The sequence below is a fragment of the Lates calcarifer genome, linkage group LG17, assembly GCF_001640805.2.
Source record: "Lates calcarifer isolate ASB-BC8 linkage group LG17, TLL_Latcal_v3, whole genome shotgun sequence".
Classification (NCBI taxonomy): Eukaryota; Metazoa; Chordata; class Actinopteri; family Centropomidae; genus Lates; species Lates calcarifer.
In genome coordinates this window covers 20,233,268-20,257,372 of record NC_066849.1, presented here as the reverse complement: position 1 = coordinate 20,257,372, position 24,105 = coordinate 20,233,268, and the positions used below count along the sequence as shown (strand labels likewise).

The 24,105-nt window shown below is 38.6% G+C and overlaps 1 protein-coding gene and 1 non-coding gene across 2 annotated transcripts in view; one reads left to right on the top strand and one right to left on the bottom strand.

Annotated features, from left to right (window-relative positions):
- pde4ba (phosphodiesterase 4B, cAMP-specific a) overlaps positions 1 to 24,105 on the bottom strand; it is a 174,715-nt gene that overhangs the window by 141,676 nt on the left and 8,934 nt on the right. Inside the window, exon 2 of the mRNA XM_018696110.2 lies at positions 10,479 to 10,573. Coding sequence (XP_018551626.1) covers positions 10,479 to 10,520 — 42 coding nt within the window. The 5' untranslated portion in view covers positions 10,521 to 10,573. The remainder of the gene's footprint in view (positions 1 to 10,478; positions 10,574 to 24,105) is intronic.
- Positions 14,447 to 14,565, top strand: LOC127143508 (5S ribosomal RNA). The gene has a single exon (XR_007814985.1). It is a non-coding gene; the product is annotated as a 5S ribosomal RNA (ribosomal RNA).

Sequence of the window (24,105 nt, the reverse complement as noted above, 5' to 3'; positions counted from 1 at the left end):
TAATAAGTACAAGATTAAACCTTGGCTAGTAAAGGCTGTGATAATGTGTAAACTGGTTGCTAGAAAACTTCTCTTGTAGCTTCCAATCAAAATTATGTAAAGAGGAAATCACTGTAGCATCATGAGCTGTATCATATTTTCCAAATGTAAAGGGCAAGACTAATTTTCACTTTATATCTTTCCTGCTAATTTGATTGCCAGACCGTTTGTGTTGATTCAACCCAAATCACAACCTTTCTATATTAAACCTAACAAATCCTTTTTAAAATTTAGGTACACACAAAGAAATTTAAGTATGTATGTACAATTTCAAGTGAATCAACTATCAATTATGCAACCTTCCATATTTGTGATCTTTACTGACATAACATTTTGTAATATGAGGTATATTATGTTTGTTTTTACAAAATGGTTTTTTTTTTTTTTTTCAGTTTAAATAATGATTAAAAAAATTCAATTGTCAGGTGTGTTGGCTCACTTATCTAACGTACCTAGAGGTTAGTATTTTTCATTTAAGTTTAAATGTAGTTAGCGCAACAGATGCAACATTTGGCATTGATATCTGTGGTGGATTTTAATTACATAACGGTGTTTCTAATATTTTGTCTACGGATAGACTAATACTTTATCCTACTTAAATGACACATAGGAGACAGAGGAATCTGAAATCATTTTGACCAGTTAAATCTGAGACGAGTCTTCACTCATTCCTCCTATGTACTCTACCTGCTATCCTTACATGACCTTCAACTGTTGTGATGTGTGTGTGTATGAGGGGTGTGTGTCAGTGTGTGTATGTGCATCTGTGGGGCAGGAGCAGGACAGGTCAGGTGAACAAGTCCATTAGCCCATTAGCACGTCTATCCCCATGGCCTCTTTGTCTCCCTGGGACCACTAAGTACTGAGGACTGTGACATACTCATTAGTCTCACACACATACACATCATACGAATGAGAGCAATGTCTGTTCGTCTCCCTATTGCACTTCATGCACGCACACACCAAAACACACAGCCCCAGCAGCCAGGTCACAAGGCCTCAGCTGCTGGATGAGATTAATAGAGAAACGATAATGTACCTTTGCAGCCTGGCCAAATCTAAATTTATACCAGACCATACAACACACATCTGTCACAGCCTTCTGAGATAGTCCTCACCGGAAAAATGTCAGCATTGGTCATTTGTTCAAACAGTAACCTTCAGGAACCTTTAGCTGTCATGTGATTTATGACTGTCTCCTACAGAAAAACAAACAGCACAGGTTCAAATCCTCAGTGTTTATAAGAAGAAACATTTGTCTATTATAAACAGCGCAAGTATAATCAAGGAGTTTCAGAGAGAAGCACTACAAGTGGGACACTAAAACAGAAAATGCATAGACAAAACAAACAAAAATATAGCACTTTTTTACTAGGTGTAAGGATTTCTTGGGAGCAAAGCTTTCCTGTTATTCGAGTGCACAGAATGAGGTCTTTCTGTGTGTGTGTCTGTGTGTGTGCAGGCAAAGGACTTAAAAGCAGAAACTGTTCACTAGCCCAACAAATTGCACGACCCTTGCCTGAACTCACTTGTCATATTTGTATGTATATTTTCCACACATCAGTACCCATGAAGACAGAATAAAATTTATTGCTGCCTATGATACAGGTTTTGTTGAAAAAATGATGAAAAACCAGTTGTCCAGTAGTATGTGAAAACCAAACATCTAAATTACGCTTCATACAGTCTATATATTTATATATAATTATTGTTTTACTTGGGATTTTTTGGAGGAGACTTTTGAGATGAAATTGGATGATAAATATATCTACCATCCAAATAATTGCTTTCTTAAAGCTCCTTTTTATATCATTAGAGATTTTTCTCTGTTAGCATAATACATCTCAGGGCACCCTTGACTGGCATCTTTCCCATTTCTCACCCGCCCCCACCAACACCCAAATCCCTTTGCACTCTTGCCATTTTGACACCAAGGCAACAAAACAACAGGGAGGAAATGAAGAGATGAGCGGAGAAAACAACACCTGCTTCCCATCAGTTATATGGAGAGTAGGAGAGGGAAGACAGAGAGGGCTGTTGGTAAGGAACAGAGAGGGGGAAAAGGTCTGACAGAGGGGAAAGAAAGTGAGAGGATAACAGCAAGTGAGGAGGGAACAGCTGATGCAGGGCATGAGAGGGAGGACCTGCAGAGAAGGGTGAGTAGAACAGAAAGAAAGTGATGGGAGGGGTAGATAGCTGGAGAGAATGAAAGTAAGATGAGTGAGAGTGGGAGAAAGACGGAGGGAGGGGAGCACTGGGGAAGCAACTGAAAGAGACTGATTAGTATTGTATGAAATAAGACCTATTCATCTACAGCTGAGAATGGCTTCCAGTATTATGCACATGCATCTTATTCTACACACTGAACATTTTCTACATACGCATGAATAGGAACACCCACCTGTCCATGCATGCAGGCAAAAAAAAATACAAGCATACATGATTAAACAAGCATGCTTTCAGATACATTCATGGTTTGCAGACCTCTTCACTTTTTGCACACTTTGATGTTCATTTAATTTCAAATGGATAAAACTGCTGTTTTTGCCCATCAATCTACACCAAATAAGCGATAATGAAAACATGGTTTTAGAAATGTTTGAAGATTTATTAAAAGAAAAAACTGAAAGCTTTTATTTACAAAAGCATTCAGGCCAACTCCAAACGGTGGTCAAGTGCATTCTGTTTGCCGCTTCCTTGATTATGTCTACAACTTGATTGTAGTCCACCTGTAGCAACAAAAACCAAGCCATGAAGTCCAAGGAACTCTCAGTAGACCACCGCAATAAAATTGTGGCAAAACATAAATCGGGGTAAAGGTATAAAAAAGCTGTCTGGCCAAACTGATTAACCAGGCAACAAGGGCCTTGTTCGGGGAACTGACCAAGAACCCAAAAGTCACAGAGCTTCACATGACCTCTGCAAAGATGACACAACCTGCCGGAGGGACAACCACGACAACAGCACTCTGTCCATCTCTTGGGCAGAACTCTAAGCACTGTGTCTGGCAAAAACCAGGCATTCCTCATCACCAGGCTAATATCATCCCCACAATGAAGCATGGTACTACCACAGTATGCTATGGGAATAGTATGCTATGAGGGCTTTTCAGTGGCAGGATGACTCATCAGAATTGAGGCAAGAATTAATGCAGCAAAATACAGAGAGGTCCTTGAAGAAAATTTGCTCCTGAACGCACACAACCTGAGACTGGGGCAACGGTTCACCTTTCAGCACGACAATGACCTGAAGCATAGAGCCAAAAAAACACTGGTGTGCCTTCCTCCTGGCTGTCCTTGAGTATCCCAGCCAAAGCCCATATGGCAATTTTATCAATTTAAAAACTCTAACACAGTAAAGTGTACAAAAAGTGAAGGGGTCTGAATATTTAAGTGACCACTGTACTGCTGTGTTCAAGATGGATATACTGAAAATGTCTTCTTCAGACTGGCAAGCTTGCATTTTTGTAATTATGCAAATGTTAATGGCTTCAAATGAGTCAGCATTTTTAAAATGAATTGGCATATTCAATGGGAAAAAAAATCTAACAATATAATAACTGGATTCAAGGAAGGCTTTACAATGTTTTCATGCAGTAGCAGAGTTACTGTTGTCGTCTTTGAATAAAAGGCCATTTCAGGATTAACAACTCCATTTGGTTCAATTTATAGGCTGCTAAAAGTGATGAAATATTCCCCTGAGGTTGACAGAAGAACAGGATATTAATAAAACTGTTTGGTGAATTATTATCTCTCCTTTCTTTCTTTTATTATCATCTTTTCTTTATCACTGTGAAATAGCCTGATCCCTGTGTCTCAGATGAGATAAAATAAATTGCCTTCTTTCCGTCTCTATAGCAAAATGCGTGACGCGATAAATTTAGTTTGTCGGAGGACGGAGCACAAAAACACGCTTGGTGTAATTTGCTGAAGGCCATATTCAAGACATTTCAGCTTCATTTATTTAGCGTGCATGTATGTCTAGTTAATTGGAGAGACAGGGAAGACAGAGGAGATGTAACAAAGGATGACAAACAGACTGAGATGCAGACTGAATCCATGCTGTTCATGTTTTTTTTTTTTCGAAGAATCATTACCTGCCCCCCTCAGAAGCTATTTATCTCTTTTTATTCTATCAGTGCTCTCATGTAAGAGTTAACTCCATGATAAACACATCTTGAATTTATAGAGTAATGAATACATCTCCAGCCAAACCGAGACATTCATTAAGATGACATTCTGCAACATTTTCTGCTTTTCTCCCTTTACATATCTTTACCACTAACAATCTAATTACACAAATAAAGTGGTGCAGAGCTCCTTTCATAGACAAAACGTTAAATCGGTTAATTGAGAAAATAATCTACAGATTAATTGAAAACAGAAATTATCTTTAGCTGCAGACCTAGAAACTTTAGTCATTAAGATCACGAACTGAATTGAATAGAACATTGGATGAGATGCCTTATTACTAGTGCCCAAGTTTCATTTCAAATATTTCATTGTGCAGATGACATGTTATACTGCACACATAAGAAATAAACTTGAACTTGAACCACAAGTGTTCATTCGGTTTCACAATAATTGTAACCACATTTTTTTTTTAAATTTTGTCATTGTAGATAACAAAACATTTCAGAGGGAAGGTCTCTACCACATTGTGTGTTGAAGAAATACATGAAAATGTGGATTGTAAGAAATACAATATCCTGTTTTTCCAGTTGATGACAGGAGGACATTCAGAGAATGACAAAGTGTGAGCTCAAAACAATGTCAGGCAATAGACTGACAAGCAAAGTGCAAGAGGTCACAGTTCACATAATCCCAAGGTGCCACAGGAGAGAGGAGTTAGTGTTGCTGTGGCAACCAGCATCCCTCCTCCTGACCAGACACAAAAGAGAAAGAAAGCGAGGGCGAACGAAGATTACATTGTTTGTTAAGACCAATATAGATTCAGCGGAGGGAGGTGAGATAGATGTCATTAAAGAGAGAGGTAACTGAATGAAAACAAGCCAGAGCTGAAGGGATGGGAAGACAAGAAGCAAAAAAGCGTTCAACTGTTGCCTTCACTGGCTAAGATTCAATCCTCAGCTTCCAAGCTCTCTAATTGGAGAATGAACAGCTGTTGAGTTTGACCCATACTCCCTGTAAATACAAGCTCAACTGTCAGTGGGGGAGAGAGAGAAAGAGCGAAAGAGGGAAAGAGTATGAGTTGTAGAATTAACAGATGAGCTAAAAGAAATGAGAGAAACTGACAGGGAGAGGCAGAGCGAGAGATCAAGAGTCAGGGGGAGGAGAAATACAAAAAAGAATGGAGGAGAGGACTGATAACAACGAGTCCTAAAAACAAACAACATAAGATGTGTCATTTGTCATTGCTTTTCAAAACTGTTACATGCAGTCATTACAAGTATGATTCATTCATGTACAGACAGATCTCTTAGATATAGTGCCAAAGAAGGTGCAGAGCAGAGGTAAGACTGATGAAAGGACACAAAATAAAAACAACAGACTGTTCAGTAAATACAGATACAGTAGCTGCGTGAGAGGAGGATTGTGTGTGCATGCAGACATCTATCAGTGCAAACCTGTTAGGTTTGTGTGTTTTCTCTCTGTGCTTGGATTGGACATGTGAGACTTGTTATCATACAAGTAAAAGTAGTTCATTTTCAGAAATATGTTGGAAAAAAAAATGTCCAGAAAATTGTGTTTATATATGAGGGGAATCTCTAAAAATAGACTTCATGGATTGTCTGCTTTAAGTTTGAAGGGATAAAATCCATCACTTAAACGAAACAATCAATATAGAGCTCTGGATGTTTGGTAGCTTCACTGGCTCTGCACCAGTTCCACTGTTGCATACTTACTTGAAGCCCGATCTGATTTTTTAATATATATATCTTATATCTTTATATCTTCATACTGTAGTCTTGTTAATTTGGTCCACTAACAATAACAGCATGTACCACAGCATTTTATACTGTCAGCAAAAGCTATATAACTTCATACTTTACTGTCTAATGGTAGCTATTTAGATTAAAATGCAACATTGGATAACTGTTATCACACCTCCAACAAGTGTATTCAGTCAGCATAGTAAAACTATCTCTATCAGTAATTATTTTCATTCTTTTAAAGGTCATTACAATTAGATGAAATAGGACTTTGGATAAAATGTCACTTGTTTGAACAAAATTGTGAATTCAAATTTAGAAATGTTCACTCAACAGCTGACATTAATCAGAAGAGTTCACAAGGTTTCACGGTTAGATTAAAGCTTTAACCTCAGATGGATTCTTTACAGGGTGTGGAAGGACTTGATGAGAGTAATGTGTGCCTGGACACACTTTCACTCATTAAATTAAAATCCATCTTCTAGGGATTGAAAGGAAGGTTGGACAAATGCTCAGCACACCAGAAACTGTATATGTGCTTATGGAGATACAGCGTGGAAACACTCACATAAAAATGCACAGTCACACACAAATGGTGTGTCTTCTCACAGACGAGCACTGGAGTACATATACACGCTCACATACAGAGATGGAGAGTCGCAGCTGATCAGATCACAGCTGGATCTGCATGGGAATGAGGTCATTAGGTCTGTAGGGTGCAAAAGACATTATTTAAGCCATCCACACTACAGTCCAATACCACACACACACACACCAAGCCGGACAGGAGTCAGACACACTCATATGAATGTACAGAGATCCAGTCCTTGTGCATACTAAACCCTAATCACCTGCATATATACCCTCACAATACAACACACCAAATCACAAATGACACAATAACAAAAACACTCACTGGCTTGTCTGCACACACAATCTAATCCCAGCTAAGCATCACCAGCTAAACCAAATCCCTTCTGTTAGAGCTGAAATCCAATAACAATGTCCTACCTCAGCACACTTAACCTCACTGATTCAGGAAACACTTAACACTTTTACTGAAACACATACTGTAAATACACACGTTCTGGTCTTATTGCACATGACCAAATGCACGCGCATGAACCCATTTATTTTATTTTTTTTAATTGTAGTTTTCTCATCTATTGTAGCGATTCAGACAAACACCATATGTTAAGGGCGTTTACACAACCCATCCATCCATCAGCTATACCAGCCTTTCCTTTACAAGGTCCCAGGGTTCAGAGCTGATCCCAGGGATCAGTCAATCACCAGGCTGGCATATAAAGACAGACAACCATTCTAACACACAACTACAGGCAATTTAGAGTCACCAATAAACCTAGCCTGCATGTCTTCGGACTGCAGGAGGAAAGCAGAGTGTGTATGTTACAAACCACACACAGAAAAGCCAGGCCTAGCACAACAAGTTCAAACCCAGAAGCCTCTTACTGCGAGACCTTTACACAAGTAAGTCACAATTCCTTAATGTTATTAACCATATTGAACCACTTAGTGTATATTACGGTAACTAAGATAAAGTTCTTTGGTTACGAGATGTGTAACTATAAAAAACCCTTTCCACATGACACATGCAAAATCAGAAAAATATGCTTATTTTAATGGAATAATTCAACACCCTGGGAAATATGCATGTTTGCTATCTAGGTCTAAAATGAATTAAGAGTAACTTAATTTAAAGACTACCAAGAAAACAGATAATTTTTGATTTCTTTACCAAAAATTGTTTACCTCACTGTGTCAAGACGTAATTATTGTTTACCAAGAAATTGTTACAGCACATAACATCACACTAATTCTTCTCATTTCTCTCTGTACATTTTAAACAAATGTGTTAATTAGTCAGCTTTAGAGGAGCTGGTAGGCATTTTTCCAGACTTTGTACACTACTTCCCACTGCTTCCAGTTTTTATGCTAAACAAAGGTAAGATAGCCAAAAGCATACAAACCACCACACAGACATGGAAGAGGTATCAATCTCCTCATCTAACTCTCAGTCTGAAAGCAAATAAGCATATTTCCCTTGATGTTGAACTATTCCTTTAAGTTCACATGAACAGGCTTTTTCTTCAAGAGGAAATGAGCATGCCTCAGTGTTGATCTGTACCAATGGACATGTCAAAAGTCTCTGAATGCACATGTTCAAAATTTTCATAACCTGTTTTTCCTAACCCCACCTGTCTCTAAAGTAGAAACTGTCTCTTGGGCCGTCAAGAATAGTGCCTCTTGAATCTGGAAAGAAATTGATGTCAAGCACACAACAGCCAGCATAGATTGCAGTACCAAATCTTTCTTGTCTTTGTAACAAAAGAAACCCAGAACAGCTCTTAAAAGGTGTTTTGAGCTCTGCAGGGAATCTCATAAATTTACTGAACCGTCTGATAGAATTGGTGCTCTATATCTGCATCTACCAAACTAAAGCACAGAGCAGATACTCAGCTGATTTACTTGCTCTTTATTCTCACATTTCTTCTCCAACACTGTTGCTACCATTATTATCTTTGGTAAAGTATTATTTAAATGATTATTATTATACCTACACACACACAGGGGGTCACATATATATAAATCTCCCATCACCAAACATCTGTTCCATGTGGTGTTGCTGACAATAACATTGATGAGGTCGACCGGCTCAGGTGCAGTCAGCACCTCAGACACCCAAAACTGTGGCATGCGTTGATTTGAGGCGTGAGGCGTGATCACAGCTGGGGATGAACCGGCTGGCAGTCAAACTCCCTCCTTAAAGGCCAAGGAGCTGTTCTGGGAACAGCCTGGCTTTAATTTCTTTGTTTCTGATCCTGTTAAAAAACACTAGTGAGTCACTGTACTGGATGTACTTCTGGCAAATGCTGAAATCTCAGCAACAGCAACAAAAAACGGGTAATAGTCAAGGTTACAAGTTGGGGAGGGAAAAAAGCAAGGTGAAAGAGACATGGAGTAGAAAGAGAGGAAAGGTAATTAAATCAGAGAAAGAACTTATTCAAATAAAGAAAACTGTACACAGTGTTCAAACGAGGAGAGAGAGAGAGAGAGAGTGAGTCGTAAAAGGACTGAGTAATGCACACCCACACTTTCAGCTATGGACTATTTGAGCAATGGTACCAAACACCCACAGCAACTGTGAGGTGCACCTGCATGTTTCTGTCCAAAACAATATAAGCATACAATATGTAAGTGTTGCAGACATTAGCTGTCCCAACCATGTCCGCGTGACTTTGACACTAACGCCTTGAATTTGCATCTCATACATGAAGTCACTTTATAAAATGGTTCAAATGGATGTAATGACACAGATTTTCTTCTAACCTAAATATAGTGTTTTACTTAATCATAAATACCTTAAGAATGCTGTAGTTGGCTCAAGGAAGGTATTGTAGGGAAAATATATGAAAAGTCCAGATTAAATTAATAATTAATTAATATCAATATTTTAGAGCTTTCCTGTGATGAAAAAACATATTTAACTGTGCAAATTAGATGAATATTGATAGTACCACCAAATCCATAGCAACATCATCAATACTCTGGAGTCATGTTTCTGTCCACCTGACAAATGTAAGTCCCATTTCCACTTTTCTTTTAGCTTTTGAGTTTTAGCTGCTAAGCGCTCCACTATGTTCAGCTTGTCTCTAGCTGTGTCTATCTGCTGTTTTGTGCTGAGCAGGTAGTGTATGGTGAGTTTTTTCAACCAAAACAGCTGATTGCTGCTGCTAAAAACAATCTTAAAAGAGCTGTGAGAGTGAAACAGTAAAGTTGTGGGCCAGACAGCTGAACAATGAGCTGAAACTCACTATGAAGCTTTGTATTGATTATAACCGCTTTAAGTTGATAGCAGGGCTGACTAGTAGATAAAATAAAGACACAGGTGCAGGATGTGTTGTGCTGATGTGCAAAATGCTACACACAACATGTGCAAACACAAGCACCTGTGGGGTTAAAACATCACATCACTTCACATACTTTATCTAAGAGCCAGGATGAGGGGAGAAGAGAGAAAGATCAGAAACAGAAACAAGAAGAGAGCAGAGCAAACACTGGAAACTGCAGAGCTGACAAAAGAGAAACTTGGTGCAGGAGAGACATGGTGGAGGAGGGAAGAGCCAGGCAAAGCACAGAGAGGAGCTGTCAAAACACAGGGAGGGTGACAAAGAGAGAGAGCACTGAGTGTGTTGTAAAGAAAGTATACCATCCTCCTCTTTCCTTTGTCCTGCTGTACTACATGAAGTGTGCTGATTTTGTCACTTGAATGCCTCATAATTGTCCATGATCCCCACAGTCCCAAAATAAATCTGTCTGTGTCTCTCTCAGTCGGAAAGTTTCAGTGTCTGCTCCTCACTGTTTATATCTACCTCTCACTGTCTGTGACTGTGATACCACCACTAAAATGAATGAGTAATTTACAATGAAACCCATCTCTGTGATGACATGTTGTTTGATAGATACCTGGTACATACAGCCCATTATGTAACTGGGGAGATATTTTCGGGACATGATGACTTACATTGTTGGGAGACACTGTGAGAACGCTCCTGCTCTTCCTCATATTTCCTCGGGTATCTCCCTTGCTGTCCAACCACAACAGCTTCACATGCAAACCTGGAAAACAAAAAGAAAAAATGATTTTATTTGGTATTATTTTGTGTGTTTTGCCGCTTTTCCTGACGCAAGACTCAGTAATACAACATTTTTAACCTTCACCCTTCATTACAGCCTAAACCTAATCTTAAATATTCCCCCCATCGATGTTCTGCCTCCTTTTTCCATCCTTTTTGTTACATGTACACAAACATGCACACATTTCTCTATTTATCAGTATTTTGGATTGTGATTCTATGAGATGAGAGCAAAGCAGTCAAAACAAAACAGCCATGCTTTCAATATTGCTCCATTGAGGGACAGTCAGTAAGTGATACATCAACACAATAACGCTGCTGTACGGCACACTGAAATCCCCCATGATGCACTGCTATGTGATAATGTGGAAGATATTCTTAAAGGCCCCATAAAAATAACAGACTGAAGGAGAGGCTGGCTGGCTACCCCTGCAACTTGATCACTCCCTTGTTGAACTCATTTTTGTTTTATGTCCCTTTCTTATGACTCCTCTGAGCCAGCACAAGATGGTTGATGTAGAAAAAATACCTCTGTTGTCAGTGTCTGATTGGTGCTGCTACATTGGTGTTTTGAGAGCAATTAGATTTGCATTAACAATGTAGAAATATGGTTAAGTACAGACACAAAATGCATCATAACAATAATCCTTATTTATAGAGCACCTCTCCAAACTCAGGTTACAATGTTCTCCACACTTGGCAACAAATTAAAAATATAAGTCAAATAGAAAACTTGTTGGAAATGAAAGACAGGCCAGAGTAAAGTAGGTAAAATAAATTCCAGTAATATTACAAAAACAGACAATTCAGGTAAAATGAAGCAGAGAACAGATTTAAAAGATGACACTGACTCAGCCAGCCTTATTTCTTCAGGCAGATTGTTGTCTCCTCTCGTTTTAAACCAGGACTCTGGAACAGACTAAAGGTTTTTGAGCAAGGATCTTAAGCTACTTACAGGACTCATGTAGGAGTAGTGTCAGAAATACAGCCACAGAGTCTTTAATGTATAAGATCAATTCCAAAACATACTGTACTGATAGCTGGTGTAAGGAGGCTAAAACAGGTGTGACATGGTCAAGAATATTTGTTCAGGGTAGACACCTGGCAGACAAATGCAGACATTATACTACAAATATGCACACCTATATACATGAATATATGAGGACCAACAACAAAAGATTAAAGGGAACATGCAAAATGTTATTTTCATTAAAAACAGTCATGACTAAGAAGATGCTTTAAATAAAGTTTTGTGTAGAACTTTATGATTAATATCATGAGTCAAATCTTTGTTTAGAACTGAAATGGGAGGAGTAATATCAGGATGTTAAATTATCAACAGCTGGCTGGCTGGAAGCACAAATTACACTGTCAAATGGCTGACAAGTGATGGTGACAACAGGAGATGTGATGCAGCATCCTCTCATAGCAAGAAAACAAATATGACAGCTCCAATGTAATATAATCATTGTAACTTAACTAAACAAACTTCAAGTAATAGATACAGCACTAAAAGCCACAGAATAGAAAAAACACCATGCTGCCTGGACATGTCTTAGTTGTTGCTCACACAGGACAGGCTCCACATTGTCTTGAATGATGGGTGAATTGCACTTGTGAATATAAAACAATTAGTCACTTAATCAAATTATTTGATCAGCAGAGTCATTTAAGTCATTTTCATGCAAAAATTGCCAGAAACATTCAGTGGTTCCAGCTTCTCAAATGTAAATCTGCTGGTTTTCTTAGCCTTCTGTTTTAGTAAATTGAATGTTGTTTGACTTTGGACTGCCGGTTAGACAAAATAGACATCTTCTGTTGTTTTTTTGTTTTTTTTTTTAAATAATAGGCCAATTAATTGATATTGATAAAAAGCATTAGTTGCTGCCTTCTTGCCTTTCCTAAGAGAAACTTAAATGTTTGAGTTGATAAAAAATAATCCAACTCAATTCAACTTTCCTTGAATAACCATGACCTGAATGACTGAGAATCTTCACAGACATAGGGGCACTATATAGTGTATAGCAGCAGTAGCAGTTTATGCAGAGGCAGCAGAGGGATGACAGCTTCAAGAATAAGACAGTGTGTCATATGTGAGTGTTGAAAAACTTAAGTTGCCTGCCTGAACTGGGTCACAGATTATGAATCACACAAATGAATAGGCTACTTAATATTATGAACAAACAGTGCTGCCATTTATCTTATTTTCTTGCTAATAGCCCCAAATTACAGTGAGCAGTCTCTGCTTTAAACACATCATTTTAAATATGTTATGTAATAAGATTACACAACCTTACTTGAAAAACACTGCTAATGTCTGACTTCTTTTCAAGTCTACAGAACATATTGGGTACATATCTGAAAAACCACATGCACTGCCAACTGGTAAAGAAAAAAAAAACATTCCGAACATATTAATCACAGCAAAGAAAAATGCGTGTTTAATGTGTCAGATGATCACAAATCAAATATGCATGTGAATTACACCATCTCCCTCACAACACATAGAAAAAACACACATCACGTGTCTCTCTGCTCTTCATTTGTGTTTTCAGATGGTATTTCCAATTTCACTAATCTTTATGTGTTCTTTCTCTTGCCTTGGTACATTATATCTTTTCTTATTGTAATTTTTTTCTCTCAATAACACGTGTTAATGAAACAGGGAGCTAATGAGAGAGACTTAATGGTTCAGCACAGTTTAATTCCCCCCATGCTAATCATTCAAAAGCAGCAGACAAGATTGACTCCACAGCCATTGAGCCTCTCTCTACTGAGCCAATTCAGGCATTCGTTAAAAGGCCCCTAAGAACTCGTATGTCCCTTTTTTTTATTTTTTTTTCCACCCAATACATGTAGAGAGAGGGAGGTGAGCATCAGAGACTGTTTTGGGGAGAATAGGCCAAATTAGATGAGGAAGGGGTTTAAAGAATGAGATAAAGATGGAGAGAGCCACAAGCAAGCAGGTCAGAGAGAATTTAATGAAATAAAGAAAAAAGGCTGGCGGTTAAAGAAAGAAAGATTGAAGAATGAGTTGTGAAACTGGGAAGAGGAGGAGGGAGGGAGAGTCAGCTACAAAGACTAGATGAGGCCCTTGTGTTTAAAGAATAGTTTGACATTTTGGGAAACAATTCACTTGCTTGCCAGGAGTTAAATGAGAAGCTCAATACCACTCTCATGTCTGTGCAGTAAATATACTGCATAGATAAAGCAGGCAGACAGCTAGCTTAGCTTAGTACAAAGACTGGAAACAGGGAACAAAAGCAGCACGTGCTGCTGCTGTCCACTTAGTCATAGCTCAATAAAGCAGGTTGTATCTTAAAATAAAGGAAATGGTTAGCATAATGACACAATTAATTTAGCAAGTGTTGCTAACTAGTCTCTTGATGACCTGACTGACTTTAGGGCTGATGTTGCTCCAATAACATTTCTCTTCAATGATCTGTCCATTCTGTGCTGATAAAGAGCTGATCATTAACTGAACTCAAACACCAATAAATATAAAGTCCTATACTGGTTTTCTTGCTATGGCTTCTGTGGTTACCATGGTCACGTGTCTCATGTCGTATTTTCCAAAACGATGCATTGATCCACTGCATGCAGACAGGGCCATGTTGCCATTTGGAGATGACATATGTATTAGTTACATGATAAGAAATCAAATGGTTAAGGACAGTTCATGCCCTTGAAGCAGATGGACATCTTTCAGCTCGAACAGGCAGGACAACATTGAAGCCCAGAGGAAGTACCATGGTTACATAAAACCACCATCAAACAACCTTAATGCAGAAGAAGAGCAAAGAAGAGCAAAAACTATGAAAGCACTTATAGTATTCCTCTTACAGGCCCTCTTATGGCTTACGGCCACACCACCCTGAGCACGCCCAATCCCGTCTGATCTCGGAAGCTAAACAGGGTTGGGCCTGGTTAGTACTTGGATGGGAGACCGCCTGGGAATACCAGGTGCTGTAAGCTTTTTTTCTTCCAAGAAATTCCCTCACAGGATCAATAAAGTACATCTCTGCATCTATCCATCTATCTTACAAACATGAGCAGAACGGTTTCTCGCCCACTAGCTAAGTGCTACTCAGCACCTTCAACTGATAATAAATATTTATTAAAATGTACTTCCACAGTGTCATTTGTCTTGTACAGCAAAGCAGACAGGTGGCATTAACCATTTTCCAGAAGGTAATTTCTAGGATAACTCAAGGGCATGAGTACAAACTTTTTACAGTCATAACAAAGTTGCCAACAATGAAAAATCATGGTTGAAATATCAAGAGTCTTGAAGTACGTTTAATTGCACTGCCATGTGGTTTTCCTAAGCTCCCTTTTCACCTGAGTTAAATAGTATGATAGCAGTGATTCTTCAAAGCAGCCAATTGTTTGGAAATGAGAACTCAAATAGCTGCTAATGTACTTGTTGGAATTTGTTGGGTTCATTTGCTTCACAATCATGAAACACAATGCACAAATAACAAACTTTCCATTCCAGCAGAAACGCAAGCCTTTATAGCTGTAAACTAATTTTATATATAGTTGTTTTTCCCTATTATACTCAGTTAGGGATTTACTGGTGGAAGAGCTCTTCTGTCATAATATTTTGTTTGACAATTGTTGAGCTCATTAAGCTGAGCACTTGAATGATATGAATTAGGTAATTCATTAAAAAAATGTCTTGAATATATATTTCATAGAGGAAATTATCAGTGGCAGGACTTCTCTGCAGGGATGACAATCAGTTCCAGCTATCACCATTAGCAGATAATTAGTGGGTACAGAGGAAATTTGAGTTTCAGAGCAGATCTGAAAATTGTGCTTGGGAGCACAGATGTAGAAAGCAGTTTATGAACACAGATTAGTGCTTCAACCTCAGGGGATGAAGCACAATGGTACTAACGAGAAGTACTGGGTGTGTGTGTGTTTCACGGCATTCTAATTAGCATTACTTTTGCCTAATTAACAATATTACAGCAGACAGGTGTATGCAGACAGAAGACAAGTACACACAAACATTACCAAAAATGTTCTGCTTCAACAAAACAAACTTAACGCATGCATGCTCTCTGCATGAAAACAATACAAAAATTACCATCCATGCATAAAGTGCTGGAGGTACCTTTGTGTATATTTGTGTTTAATGAACTGGCAATAACCTGTTCACAGTGACCCGTCCATCAGCAGCAGTCAGAGAATGTGGCAGAGGTGGTAACATTGAGCACAACATCACAAACTTTTCAAAGTGACTTTCTTCAACAAAGGCTTATTGTGGCAACCAGTTTTTAAAGCACACTTTCCTAATACTGGGTAGGACCAACAGTCCAAACACTTTTCCCACAAAAATTCTGTTCATATACAACTAATGTGCATAAGCAAATATGTTTCATGCTTCCTGAGTTATGTTTCTTATCAACATAATAAGGAGAAATGCTGTTCATGACCAACACAAATGTTACTAAACATATCTGCAAATGTATAATGTCAGTATATTTAATTTTCCCTACTCCTAGCTGGCAACTACAGTGTGATAGATGTTTTATGATATTGTTAAGATAGCTCAAAGCACTTGTTTAAGGTGTTTAAGAAAAAGTGAGGCATTGGTAATTCATTGGAAAAATTCAACACTACTTGAAGCACTGAATTTAAAAAAAAAATTTACTGCAACCACAATTTTTCCTTAATCCTAACAAAGTGTTTTAGTACTTTAAACCTAAGAGTGACTCTCAATCTACAGCATCAAAGTCCTGCACCCATCCACCTGCCCCAACACCACGCACTTTATTAAGAATACCTATCTGCTAACTTATTCATGCAATTATCCAATGCTGAATTTCTGCTGAGGCACACAGATGGTTGGGTCAGAATTTGGTATCAACAGCATGAACTCAACCTGCCTTGTATAAACAGTCCAGGCTAGTGCTGGTGTAATGGTGACAGAAATGTTTTCTTGGCACACTTTGGGTCCCTTAATACCAATCAATCATAGTTTGAATAAAACAACCTAAGTATTATTGCTGACCATGTGCATCCCTTTATGGCCGAAATGAACTCACTGAATTCAGTGATTTGAATTTTAAGGAATATGGCTTGTGGACTCTTCTTTTAATGATGCACATTGGGCCACTAAATACCAATTGACAATCATTTTCATGCTACAGTTGTCCGTTTATGTTTTCCAATATCCTGTAGAATCCATGCCATGATAAACTGAGGCTGTTTTTAGAGCAAAGGGAGGCCTTACTCAGAATTAGCATGGTGTTCCTATTAAAGTGCCAGTGAACATAATCTAGACAGACATTACGTTACTGCGGAAATATACTGGCAAAGCAGATTAGTAGTATTTAAACGCATTACGTAGGAGACATAGTTGGGGGAATGGATTTAACAGTGTTCTGGGAACATTCCTCAGATATTCTGATTGATAGCATTCTGCATATTTTTTAGCCATGTATTTATACTATAAAACCCCTCTTGTGAACACATCCCAAAGGCGCTTTGGATCTGGAGAGTGTGGAGGTCATTGGAATGAACTAAAGTCCTTATGTGTAAAGTCTGTAGCCATAAACGGACAACTGTAGCATGAAAATGATTGTCAATTGGTATTTAGTGGCCCAATGTGCATCATTAAAAGAGGAGACCACAAGCCATTATTTAAAACAAAATGAAGTCCTTCAAAAAAAAAAAAAAAAAAAAAAAGAAAAACACTCCAATTAAAAAAGGTCCCATTTTGAAACAGAGTAGGACATTAGACTGCAAGAGAGTGAGGGCATGAATCTTAAGTTTAAACCAACTGGCTATTAGATACAAAGAGAAAGGCAGTCTAATTAAAGATAGGCAGAATGGGAATTTTTCAGTTTTCAAGTTTTTGTTCAGGGACCACTAAGACGAGTAAGACATGACTAATGGCATTAGCTAAGCAAGCAGTAGTGCTAGGAAGCTAATTTGCTGGCCTTTGTACTGCAATCTGACCACTAACGGTTGTGTGAGCAATTATTAATTAATCATTAATTATCAATTATTAAACCTATTAATTGTTGTTTTTTTTTTTAAACACTAGATACATTTGGTAGGATCTGAAAATAACAATTGTTTTGCAACAAAGCCGTTTCACCGTAATACAGACACAGCAAAGTAACTCACACTGCTGTGGCTGCATGAATATTCATTAAAGGCAACAATGTCATCTGTTGAAGTGACATTGGCTTGTGCTTGTCTTTACTTAATATGTTTCCTGCATAATGATTGTTCTTACATTTGAACTTGAACTGTATTCAAATCACAGTGATAAGATTTTTTTATTTATTTATTTTTTTGAATGCAGCAGGTTGATTAACAAGCTTTACAGCTTTTTCCTTTGCTAAGCAAAGTTTTATACATTTTTCATGGACAGACTTTGCAGGACATAGCAGTCCCTGGAAAGTTTCCTGTTTTTGTCCATAGAACTGTCAGTTTTTATGTTTTTTATTTATCACACAATTCAAGAGGCAGCTGAACCTCTTGACTCTGTCTGCATCTCAGTATATGCAGCCCTGTTATACACTGTTTCAAAGAGCAGACTGTTTACTGGCAGAGGCACTTACAGTAATATAGCAGCTACTAAGTGCAATATCTTAGCGTGCAAACTCGAGAGTGGCTTTACTCATTTCTACATAAGTGTTGCCTGACTGCACAGTAAACATTTCCTTTCTCCAAGCCATCAGTCAGTCAATGAATCATATGTAGTATTACCTGAAAAACTCACCCAATTCCCCAGACAGCAGTTCACAGGTATTTAATGTCAAATGTCACGAGGAGAGACAATTTCAGGAGGGCGGCAAGGCAAAATGTGACAAGGTGTTCTGTCACATCACCTCTCATGCATTCGGGCAACAACGTCATCAGTGGGTGGCTTCAACAGAGCGTGTCACGTATCAGCCTAATAAAGCAGAGATAACAAGCCTTCTGCCTGTCTGTCCCATTGACTGACTGGCTCAGTGGGACTTCTGACGGAAGAAGAACAGGATCTGAGCAGCCAGCTGTCTGGCTCTCAGTCTAACCATCTTCTGGTCAACATTTCTGTAACCTGATTTTAAGTTATAGCCTGAAACTGTCTGCTTGTCAGCTTGGGTGCGATAACCCCTCAACTCTTGTTGAATTAATCTGAAGAGTTAAAAGCCTAGGTAAAGGTCTGTGTGGCCTAGAGAGGCAGGAGACAAATCAGTGTGTGACAACCAACTTCAGTGGTTGAAAGACTCAGTGATATTTCTGAAAGAGAATGAAGGCTCTAGTAAAAATCCAAGGCAGAAATGAAGGAAATCAGATGGTACAGGAGTGTACACAGTGCAACCAACAGGAACAAGAAGCACCCTGCCTGCATTAATGCACTATGATCTGTCATGCCAGCAGACGAAAGGAATACAACAAAAAAGATGAAATGTGTGGACAAATACAGCTGTAATAAAATAGACAATACCGATTTCTTAATCAATTTTTTTTGCCCCATTCCAATCAGAGCCCTTTATGATTTATTTATTTATATTTACTGAGCCCAATCTAATATTTATTTGTTTTCTATCATCAAACACCATGACTGGTTCTGCAGTAAGATCTCTGACAATGGCTGAAAATATCCAGAGTGCTCCACTGCTCCCTTTGAAATTTTCACTTCATCGTGTTTTTGATCATACTGTCGTCTTTATGTGTGCAACTGTGTGTGTAGGTGAAATGGAGACAACGACAGAGAGAGAGGGTGTGCGCACACTGGTAACGTGATGCCACTACAAATCAGCTCAGCCAAATCCTAAGATTTGTTGTATTCTGAACTATTGGTCTTATATTAATGAACACTTGGATGTTAATAAATACTTGGAATGCCTCTGATTTGCTATTTAATCCTCAATAAATTCTGAATCCTGCCAAATCCCATGGCAACATTTAACAGAGCAAACTCACCCTTTACATGAAAGCTTAGGCTTTGTAAAACCCAATCCTTAATACAAATATAAAGAGTTTATCCTCCTCACACATAATGAAGGTTCATGAACCAGTCACTCCACATCAGTGAACAGATTCATATATATTAAATATTTGCTGGAGGGATTTGTTATTTAAAATGTATAACAGATAAGTTATTTTTTCACTCACCACTTGTTAAATAAATCTGTAAAAATCTTGATATTCTGAGCTCTCAGCAGAACTTCTTCACTCTTTCCTGTAATGTTGCTTAGCTGACTGTGCTGTGATTGACTTATACCAGAAAACAGAAACAGAGTCTACCATTATCTAATCATAGTATAGTTAGGAAGTCTCACAAAAAGCTCAGTGTTACTTAAAATTCTGACTGCATTTTTATAACAGCTGGTGACTGGAGCAGAATCTTAAGCTGACAGAGTAGCTTGGCAGTATTTCATCACCTCTTTAAGGGGATAGTTCAGTTTAGTTTTGTTTTCATTTTTTACATACAATCGTGTGAGTTACTGGGAAGATGTAGTATTGATGCATGGACTTGTCATTCTGTGATCAGAGATATCATATTTAGGTACCCAGCAGGTAGGGACAGAGTGAACAAAACAGAGTCTGCAAACTGGTCTGCTGACTTATGTAACTTCTGTAAAAACAGATAACACATTGTAAATAAACACAAACCCACAAACTGACACATTCCAATGACATGTTCAGTGAAACTGTTAATACCGTTATAAAAGTGCAGCACCATAACAAATAATCCTTTTGTGGTGAGAACAGAGCAACTTACAGAATACAGACAAGAAATTGTATTTTCTTTCCTCCAGATTTAAATGGGAAAAAAACAACTTAAATAAATTAATTCAAAAAAATGTTTTACAGTTTAAAACCATTTTAGCCACTACTGTTCCTGCTGCACTAATCCAGTTTAAAGCACAAATGGCTAGGCAAAGGTGCTTTAAAGCTTCCAGGGTTAACATGACAGTTAAACCCTGTGTCAAAATCCCCCTTCTGTAGGATAGTTATGCAACAGACATACATGGTTCACTGAAATCTGGTCTTTTTAATGGTAGAGGGGACAAATGTGCTGTATTTTCTATCTTTCTATCTTTTGAGGCATGTAGTCTGCTCTTTAACACTGTTAACATGGGTGTGGGACCACTTTCGTCCACCATGGTGTAAGGACAACACTGCCTGGGGGAAACCTTCCAGATCTTTAAAAAACACTCTGCAGATGTGCTGCCTAACCCTGAAGTGCACAGAGTCAGTGGAAAGATAAGAAGGTAACAGACAAGATGCAGTTTGATCTTAGAGGCAATGGCAACTGATAGAAACATCTATGAGTTAAAAAGCTTAAGATCATTTCAGAAAGATCAATTAAAAAAACTCTTGAGCCACTTCCACATTAAAAACCTCGCACCTAATGAAATATTATAATACTTAGGAGTCCCTAACAGCGTATTTGGCTCAGTGCCTAAGTGGAAGTCACCACACTGAGTAATTATGGGCCAACTGGAGGCCTTAGACTAATTTTCCTCACCACAGATAAACAACATAAAATTGGCGGCAATCAGATTTAAATTGGCATACAATCCATTTCATGACTGTAATTAATGAAATATCACAAACTAGCACACATCAAGTAGCAACACAACTAAATGTGTCCTAATAAAACAATATCAGGGTGACTTTATATATCATATATATATTGGTTTCTGTTGTATGGTCACATCTTGGCATGTCTGAGTTGGTAACTCCAAGCTGCTGCTGCCACCATTGATTCTGTCTCCTGGGCTGAGGTAACAGTGGCACACCTGCTACTACACAAGACCTTGTGTTGACTCTGAATTCATGAAAAAAACTACAATCACTACAGCTGAGTTGCACTCATTTATTTTCTGTCCTACGGCTGCTCTGGTGTTCTTCACGGTCAAGAGATATGCAGCTAAATTGCCAATTCAATTGCCCATAAGTAAAAACACAAGTGTGTTTGTCTGTCTGTGTTAACTGATGTTCAAATTGTAAGCAGCACTGCATTAAACAGGAGTCCACAGCCATGCTGGCAGCTCTCTGAAGCTGTGCACAGACACTGATGTTTTGAGATGAATGATAACATCAGCACGCTAACATGCGGAGTAATGTTTATCATGTTGACCTTCTTAGGTTAGCGGGTAGCATGCTAATGAGCACCAAACACAAAATCCAGCTGAAATTAATGGTTGCAAGTAGCTGGTCATAAACCAAAGTAGTGGACACAAGATGAAGAGTTTTTACAGTTCATCCTGAGGGGAACAATAATTGTTAATTAATTAATTGTTGATATATTTCAGTCTAGGACAAAGTGGAGGACTGACAGTCTGGTAGATCAACATTGCCATTCAAATAATGTGGCTGAAAACAGAAGGGCTGCATTGGTGGCAATGCGTTGTTTCAGGTACAATGGTGAAGAAATACCATCCAGGAACTCCAGTTTGGATAACTGATCCATGAGTTTGAAGGCTTAACAGATGCCCAAACATAGCAGCTTAAAATACTATGAGGAAAGATTTTCCTTTGGGAATCATTTTATCCTCCATCACAGCAGTACAAAAACACTGTTCATGTGACTAAGTAATCAACCAGGAATGTGTGGTGTTCTTCTCAGACTGCCACAAAAAATACAGCACCACTAGTATCAGTGCCTTTAGCTACACACACACCCAAGTTAAGAACATCACAGCCCGTGCTAGAACAAAACTGAGGGTACTGAATTGGTCCTCAGCCATCAGACTTTTTGTTCAAAATTTTGCCCATATCCAAAAACAAAGAATTTGTTTTTCTCTCCCCAGAATTCATTACGCACTGAAAATGCTTTATGGTGGAGTGATATATGAGAAACTATGTAATCATATCATTCTTCCACCTACTGCCTCTGAAAGCCTCCCACATGAGAATAGTGTAGAGGAGAAAAATCACAGAGTGAGAGGTCAGAGCCGTGGAAATACGTTTTCTACAACAGTAGTTTTTCACCTATTTTTTCCCCATCCCAGTTTTACCAAGCCAATGTAACATGGGACTAATCCTAACAACACATTATCAAGTGCACATTATTTATTTCAGCATCTTAGCAGTGCTTAGCAGAAACATGTGAGGGCTACAACATGACATGAAACATCCTAACCCCCCTAACCCTAACCCTTGCTTTTAAGAATCCTTTTAAGAAAGTAAGATACAATTTCTTAACTTCCCCCATCCAAATTCTAGGTCCTAAACCAGCTTCACATCTCTACCAATGATCACTAGTTTATGTGCTGGCTCTGGAGACCAGCCCTCTTTGTCTGGGGATTTCAAATTCCTCCTCACAGAGATCATCAGTGTGAGACAGAAAATTGGTGCTCAGGGAGTCCCTAATGAGCAAAGTCTCTTTTCTCCATTTTGCTCTTTCAGACGCTTTCTTTTCTCTGACATGAATGTAGTCATTTCATGTGCAGACACAGTGGTGTTTCACCCATATGCCTAGCAACCACTGCTTGAATAAATCTTACGGAAATCACAAAGTAAGTGCTTTCTCATAAGTTCTTGTTGAGACAATTAAAAAACTTGATTAGCCCAGCGTCCCTCATTTATTCGCTCCCTCAAGCGGTGTCATTCTAATGGAGGGGGAGCAGTCAGAGTGGGGTGCACTCCTGTTGAGTGGGTACTGGAGAGCATAAACACTCTGAGCAGGGACTTCACACCAACTGTGGTCATTATAAAAACCACAAGACAGAATGGGGGTGGAGAGAGTGAGAAAGGGTGTATATTGTCACAAACACAGAGAGAATGTGTGTAAGTGGATGATAGTGTGGTTTTATCATTACAGTGCAGTGTTCACAGTGGACAGTTCAGCATGATTACAAGATGACATTTTCCAAACCAATTATTGACTGTAACTGGACCAAAAGAAAATAAAAACCCTTCAACTGCATTAACCTATAGTACATGCAGGTATGCAAATAAAGCCAGACACATTAACCCCAAAGACAGGCCCACAAGAAATGACTTCTGGTACAGCAAAGCAGAGTGTTTGTACTTCTCCTCCCCCATTTCTCTTTCCACACACACATACTTTCAGTCCATAATTCTCCTGTATACCATTTTCATATATAATCAATGTGACATAGGATTATGTACATGGAATCAACCCACGTTTGACCAGGTCATACCAGACTGATGTCATGGATTAATCCCCCCGTGTTCACAGAAATCCACAGCTAAACTACACAACAAATCCTGTATGACCTCTGGACAACCATATAGGTGGCGGGCATACAGAGACCAGGGTTTGCATCCAGAGCACTTTGGTTAAGGTTAAGGAAAAGATGGTGGTTTTCATGTTGTGTCTGAAGTCACCGTGAATCTGTCCCAATCTCTCCCTAACCTTAGCCAACTGCTATGAGTGGTTAAAAACAACCATAATAATGCTGTGGTTATTGTACTGCAAGATCAGAACTCACTGATTCCTTCAATATTAGTGTATTTAGGGTGGTGGAGAGAGCTGCAGTATAGCGTTGGCATGAGCATGATCATCAGAGTAACAAGTGTCAGGTT